Source organism: Callospermophilus lateralis, chromosome 2, assembly GCF_048772815.1.
Source record: "Callospermophilus lateralis isolate mCalLat2 chromosome 2, mCalLat2.hap1, whole genome shotgun sequence".
In the NCBI taxonomy this organism is placed as follows: Eukaryota; Metazoa; Chordata; class Mammalia; order Rodentia; family Sciuridae; genus Callospermophilus; species Callospermophilus lateralis.
The window spans coordinates 203,391,996-203,399,628 of record NC_135306.1 but is presented as its reverse complement, the minus strand read 5'-3'; the positions used below and the strand labels follow the sequence as shown (position 1 = coordinate 203,399,628).

Below are 7,633 nucleotides of genomic sequence, written 5' to 3'. Positions count from 1 at the left end.
AAAGGTCCATCAACTAATAAAATGTTAAAAAAAAAAGAAAGAAAGAAAGAAAGAAAGCTCATACCCTTTGGTAGTCCCTCACCACTCTTCTCCCCTGTCCCCAGTCCCTAAGCAACTTAATCCATTTTCTGTCTCTATAGTGTGTATATTCTGCACATGTTGTTAAATGGAGTCACACAGTATTTGGCTTTTTGTGACTTGTTTAAGTACCACAATATTTTCTAGGTCCATACATATTTTAACACATCTTAGTCCTTCATTTCTTTTTTATCACTGGATAACATTCAATAGTATGTGTATAAGGTATTATTATAATTATTATTATAATAATAATTATTATTATTATTATTTTTGTGTGTGTGTGTGAGAGGGAGAGAGAGAGAGAGAGAGAGATACTAGAGATTAAAACCAGGGGTGCTAAATAATTGACTTACATCCCCAGCCCTTTTTATTTTTTATGTTGACACAGGGTCTTGTTAAATTGTGGAGGCTGGCCTCAACCTCAGCCTCCCAAGTTGCTAGGACTGTAGGTGTGTGACATTTTAATTCTTTTCATCAGGGATGGACATCTTCGTTTCTTTCACCTTTGGGCTGTTGTGAATAGAGCTCCTGTGTATATTTGTGGGCCAGCTTTTGTTTGAACACCTGTTTTCCGTTCTTTTGGGTACATGCCTGGGAGTGGAATTGCTGGGTAATATGGTAATTCTGCTCAACTTAGTGGGAAACTGCCAAATGATTTCCCCCAGCTGTTGTGTAATACATGCCCACTGGCACTGCAAGAGGGATCCAATTTCTCCATGTCCTTGCCAACACTTGTGATTGTCCATCTTTTACATTATAGTCATCCCAGTGGGTACACAAAGGTATGTTGTATGGTTTTGATTTGCATATCCCTAGTAACTAATGACACTGAACATCTTTTCATGTAATTTTCGCCACTTGTCTATCTTCTTTGGAGACATGTCTATTAAAATCTTTTGCTCACTTAAAAAAATTGGGTTATGTCAGGCTTGGTGGCACACACCTGTAATCCCAGTGGTTTGGGAGGTTGAGGGAGGAGGATCACAGGTTCAGAGTCAGCCTCAGCAATTTAGGGAGGCCATAAGCATCCTAGTGAGAACTGTCTCAAAATAAAAAATAAGGCCTGGGGTCATAGCTCAGTGATAGAGCACTTGTCTCGCATGTGTGAGGCCCTGGGTTTCATCTTCACCACCACATAAAAACAAAGAAAACAGGAGCTGGGGATAGAGCTCAGTTAGTAGAGTGCTTGCCTCACACGCATAAGGCCCTGGGTTCCATCCCTGGCACCACAAAAAAAAAAAAAAAAAATCAAAATAAATAAAACAAAATACTTGTCTATCTACAACTAAAAATATATACATTAAGACCTCCCGGCTGCTCGGCGGTGCGGGCGATAAGATGTCGGTTCCAGGACCTTACCAGGCAGCCCCAGGGCCCTCCTCGGCACCCACCGCACCCCCGTCCTACGAAGAGACGGTGGCTGTTAATGGCTACTACCCAATGCCTCCTGCACCCGTGCCTGGGCCGACCACGGGGCTGGTGGCCGGCCGGGATGGGAAGGGCATGAGTCCGCCTTCGTATTACACCCAGCCCGTGCCTGTCCCCAAGGCCAACGCAATTGCCCTGCAGACAGTCTACGTGCAGCAGCCCGTGACCTTTTTCGACCATCCGGTCCAGATGTGCTGCCCATCGTGCAGCAAGATGATGGTGACCCAGCTGTCCTACAACGCGGGCGCCCTCACCTGGCTCTCCTGCGGGAGCCTGTGCCTGCTGGGGTGCGTGGCCGGCTGCTGCTTCATCCCCTTCTGCGTGGACGCCCTGCAGGACGTGGACCACTACTGTCCCAACTGCAAAGCCCTCCTGGGCACCTACAAGCGCTTGTAGGACTTGGGCACCCTGGAGGGTGCGCTGTGCCGCAGGAGGCCAGCCTGGGAGAGGCCGCCGGGCCTCCTCTCCGCAGAGTCCACCTTTGATTCTTCTTTTGGGGGGAAAACGTCACAAAAGTCCAGATCTCCAGACCCCATAAACTGCTGCTTGGAGTCCACCCAGGACAGGCAAAGACGGTGTCCACCCCAGGGAGTCCGCGACCCCAGGTGGTCCCGAATGGCTGTGACCGCTGGCCGCCCGCCATCCCTTGGTGATCTGCCACCGGCTGGCTCCTCCTCCTGCCTCAGTGGCCTTTCTGGTGGTGGCTCCGACTCCGCAGCCCCGCCTGCCGTACCTGAGGGACTGTCCCGCCCGCTCCGTGCCCTGTGCCCAGCGGCCCCCTCCTCGTGGACAGGATCTTGCCTTACGACTTCATGGGCTTAGGTTCCGTGACCGCAGACTCCTTTACCATCAACTCACTTCAATCCCTTGATTTTTTTTCTTTTGTTAAGTGCAAGGAAAGGCCGTTGACGCCCGCCAGGCACACCGCGAGGCCCCAAATGCAAAATAAAAGAAAGAGGAGGCAAAAAAAAAAAAAAAAAAAAAAAAAAATATATATATATATATATATATTAAAAGAATAATAAATAAAAAATAAAAAGGGCTAGCCAGGTGAGGTGGCACATGCCTGTAATCCCAGTGGCTCAGGAGGCTGAGGCAGGAGGATTGTGAGTTCAAAGCCAGCCTCAGGAAAATCAAGATGCTAAGTAACTCAGTAAGGCCTTGTCTTTAAATAGGGCTGGAGACATGCTTAGTAGTTAAGCACCCTTGTGTTCAATCCCTGGTACCAAAAAAAAAAAAAAAAAAAAAAAAAGGTTATTAGTGTTTGTATTCTTGAGTGGTAATAGTTCTTTATAAAACAGCTGGGGGCAGAGTACTTGCTCAGCAAGTTTGAGTGATCACCAACACTGCCCAAAATGATTTTTTTGTTTTAGTTTTGATACAGTGTAATTTATCCTTTTTTTCTTTCTTTCTTTTTTGGTGGCTTGAGCTTTTGTTGTACATACCAACCTCCTTGTTCAGGCCAGATATCTCTAATTACTTATGGCACTTTTCTCATTAAACCCAGTGACCACTACCTGGAAATTCCCCCCAATACTGTGCTATAGGCCCGTTGAAAACCCAAGCTCTGGCTGGGGATGTGGCTCGATGTGGCTCAAGTGGTAACACACTCGCCTGGCATGCGTGAGGCACTGGGTTCGATCCTCAGCACCACATAAAAATAAAATAAAGATGTTGTGTCCACCAAAAACTAAAAAAAATTATAAAAAAAAAAAGCTCTGGAAACAAACTGGGTGGTTTAAATCCACACTAGTGCTGGGCGCGGTGGCGCTCCCCTGGATCTTCATGCTACCTGATTCCTTCCCCTCCCATCTTCTTTCTTTTTTTTTTTTTTTTGGTATATAAGATTATATTTATTTGTCATATTATAAAAACCTGGACAATAATTAGGAATTAAAGCTTATTCGATGGTTGTAACACAACCTTATAATTTAATGTAAGTATCTCTTGAAATAAGTATTTTATAGCAAATTACATTTATCTTGAATATCTCTTAACTATAAAAGGCAGAGCATCAGATAAATACATGTATAAAAATATAAATCATGTTTCCTTTTAAAGAAAAATGGTTAGAAACAAATAGACATATATGTTAATTACCCTATGAATAAAAGATTATAGATTACTTAACAACTGGAAAAATATGTATCAGGAATAAATATAATAACTTATCATTATATAATTATCCAATTTAAAATAAATCTTATTAAACCACATGGTTCTTAAAAGTATTTGGATCCATTTTTATTTTACTTTTAACATTAGGAGTCTACTCATATCTATGTGATATCATGTAATGTAGTTAAAACAAAATTCTTGCGCATATATTTATTCATTTCTTTTTTATTTTTTTTTTTTTATTTTCCCACCTTCTTTCCCTTATTTTGCTCTAGCTTCCACACACAGAGAAAATGTTTCAACCCTTGATTTTCTGAGTCTGGCTTATTTCACTTAGCATGATTTTCTCCATTTCCATTCATTTACCAGCAAATGACATTATTTCATTCTTCTTCATAACTAAGTAAAGCTCCAATGTGTGTATATACACTACACTTTCTTTTTAAAAATATTTCATTTTTTTAGTTGTAAATGGACACAATACCTTTATTTTATTTACTTATTTTTATAGGGTGTTGAGAATCGAACCCAGGGCCTCGCATGTGCTAGGCGATTGATCTATCCCTGAACGTCAACCACAACCCTATACTACATTTTCTTAATCCTTTTATCTATTGACAGACATCTGGGTTGATTCCATAATTTGGATATTGTGAATTATGCTGCTATGAACATTGAAGTGGCTGTGTATGATTTTTTTAAATTTCTATTTTATTTGGTACCAGGGATCTAACCCAAGGGTGCTTAGTCACTGAGCCACATCCCCACCAGCCATTTTTATTTTTTATTTTGAGACAGATTCTTACTAAGTTGTTTAGGTCCTCACTAAGTTGCTGGGGCTGGTCTTGAACTTGTTATCCTCCTGCTTCAGTCTCCCGAGTCGCTGGGATTACAGGCGTGTGCCACTGAGCCTGGCTATTATTCATATTCTTAATCATTGCCTTTCTGTCTGGATTAAGATGAAATCTTAGTGTAGCTTTGACTTTCATTTACATAAATTGCTAGAAATGCTAAAATTTTTTCATACACTTTTGGATATTTGTTTCTTCTTTTGAGAAATTTCTGTTTAGTTTTTTTGCCCATTTATTAATTGGGCTATTTTTTTTGTTGTTGTTGTTTTGTTTTGTTTTGGTTTGGTTTGGGTTTTGTCATTGAGTTTTTTTTAGTTCTTTATATATTCTGGATATTATCCCTGTCAATGGAATGGCTGGCAGAAATTTTCTCCCATTCTTTTAGCTCCCTCTTCTCTCTCTCTCTCTCTTCTTTTTTTTTTTTTTTTTTTTTTTTTGTGTGTGTGTGTGTATGGTGCTGGGGATCCCACCAGGGCCTTGTGCATTCGAGGCAAGCCCTCTGCCAACTGAGCTACATCCCCAGCCCTTCACTCCTAATTGCCTCCTTTGCTGTGCAGAGCTTTTTAATTGGATAGTATCCCACTTAATGATTTTTGGCTTCATTTCTTGAGCTTTAGGCTCCTGTTAAGGAAGTTGGTGCCAGGACCAATAGATTGTTGACCCTATATTTTTTTCTAGCAGTTGCAAACCATACCTCTTTTCCAAGCCACTGTGGTCATACTGTCCCACATCTTGTAACTCTTGCTTCCTGTCCTAGGGCTTCTTTGACCCTCAACCCCTCAACATGGGACTCTTGTACACTTTTTTTTTTTTTTTTTTTTTGTGCTGGGAATGGAACCCAGGGCCTTGTGCATGCGAGGCAAGCACTCTACCAACTGAGCTATAGCCCCAGCCCCTCTTGTACAACTTTTACAGCATGAACACACATATGTTTTAGAAGTGGGTAGAATCAATTCCTAAGGGGTCATCATTGACCAGTGGGGATGGGAGTTAATGAATAAATGCTTCTGTATTCTGCCCCCACTTAGCTTTGTCAAAGACTACCAATAAGGAGTGAAGGATGCCGAACAGGTAAAAGCAGCTATCTGTATGATCTGAGGAATCTGTAATTTTTATTTCTTTACAATACTTATTTATTTATTATTTATTTATTTATTTTTAGTTGTACTTGGACACAATACCTTTATTTTATTTTTATGTGATACTGAGGATGGAACCCAATGCTTCGTACACACTAGGCAAGTGCTCTACTGCTGAGCCACAGCCCCAGTCCTTTAAAATATTTATTTAGCTGGGTGAGGTGCTGCACACCTGTAATACCAGTGGCTCAGAGGCTGAGTCAGGAGAATCTCGGGTTCAAAGCCAACCTCAGCAATTTAGCAAGGTGCTAAGCAACTCAGTGAGATCCTGTCTCTAAATAAAATACAAAATAGGGATGGGGATGTGGTTGAGTGTCCCTGAATTCAATCCCCAGCACCTAAATAAATAAATAATTAAAAATATTTATTTAGTTGGGCATGGTGGCACATGCCTGTAATCCCTGGAACTCAGGAAGCTGAGGCAGGAGGATTGCAAGTTCGAGGCCAGCCTCAGTGATTTAGTGAGGCTCTAATCAACTTAGTAAGACCCTGTGTCAAAATAAAAAAACAAAAAGGGCTGGGGGTATGGTTTAGTGGTAATGTACTCCTTGGTTCAATCCCTAGTACCAAAAAACAAACAAATAAGTGTTTATAAATAAGTAAATAAAATATTTATTTGTTTGTTTTGTTGTGCTGGGAATTGAATCCAGGGCCTACTGCATGCTAGGCAAGTACTCTACCACTGAGTGACACCTTCAGCTGCCCCTCTCCTTTTTTATTTTGAGACAGGGTCTTGCTATCTTGCCCAGGCTGGTCTTGAACTCGGGGGCTCAAGTGATCCTCCTACTGTAGCCTCCTGAGTACTGGGACTGCAGGCACACAGTGCCAAGCCTGGCTCAGGAAACTGTAGTTGTAACAAGTCTTATGGGTGACTCTTGTGCACACCGATGTTTGCAAATACTTCATTAGAGAAATCTTCAGAAGGAATTACAATTATTAAAAGAGCAGAGATTTCAATTCTGGCTCATCTGGACATTCCCTTGTAGCCCAGAGAAAAGCAGAGTTTGGCATGATTTTCTCAAGAATGGCATCTTATGGCTCTTGCTCAGGTTCACAGGTTCACCCAGAGAGTGGACATGAACTTCCTCCTTTGTCTCTAAGGAGACCGCTTCTCTTTTCCTAAGGAAGACTCCACCTCTTTGCATGGGAGGAGGCTTTGCTTCTGGGTTCCTTCCTGCATCCTGTTGTCTAGAGCTGGATCTTGGGCTTCCCCGGAAGGGCACTGATGTTCACTTCCTAATGGCTCAGTAAGCCCCGGATGAATGCATCTAGGCCCAGATCAAGGAGAGTGTGGTGGCCCACCAACTTCAACTCAGTTGGAAGAACAAAGGCTGTGGGCCTGCTAGTTCCCCTGAAATCGCCCAACTTGGGAGACTGAGGCAGGGGGATCGCAGGTTTGAGGCCAGCCTCAGCAGTTTAGTCAGGCCCTAAGTGACTTAGCAAGACCCTGTCTCAAAATAAAATATAATAATTGAAAAAGGGATGAGGATGTAGCTCAGAGGTAAAGCACTGTTGGGTTGAATCCCCAGTACCCACCCGCCAAAATACACATAACATTAAACCTACCATTTTATTTTTATTATTATTTTTTTTTAATTTTTATTGTTGGTTGTTCAAAACATTACATAGTTCTTGATATATCATATTTCACACTTTGATTCAAGTGGGATTTTTACCCCGTATACAGATTGCAGAATCACATCGGTTACACATCCATTGATTTACATATTGCCATACTAGTGTCAAAACCTACCATTTTAACCATTTCAAAGTGTGGAGTTCAGTGGCTTTTAGTACATTCACAATGTCGTGAAGCCATCACCTCCTCTAGTTCCAGAATATTTTCCCAACCCATCAAACATTCACAGTTCCCCTTGATCCAGCCCCTAGCATCTACTGATCTGCTTTTTTTTTTAACTTTATTTTATGTATTTATTTACTTTTATGTGGGCTGAGGATCGAACCCAGGGCTTTACCTGTGCTAGGCAAACACTCTTCCATGAAGCCACAACCCCA

At 41.9% G+C, this 7,633-nt stretch overlaps 1 protein-coding gene across 1 annotated transcript; it reads left to right on the top strand.

Annotated features, from left to right (window-relative positions):
* Positions 1-1,391: 1,391 nt before the first annotated feature.
* Positions 1,392-2,023, top strand: LOC143391927 (lipopolysaccharide-induced tumor necrosis factor-alpha factor homolog). Its single transcript, XM_076844723.2, has one exon. The coding sequence runs from the start codon at positions 1,420-1,422 to the stop codon at positions 1,903-1,905; it is 486 nt and encodes a 161-aa protein (XP_076700838.1). The 5' UTR covers positions 1,392-1,419; the 3' UTR covers positions 1,906-2,023.
* The last annotated feature ends 5,610 nt before the right edge of the window (positions 2,024-7,633 follow it).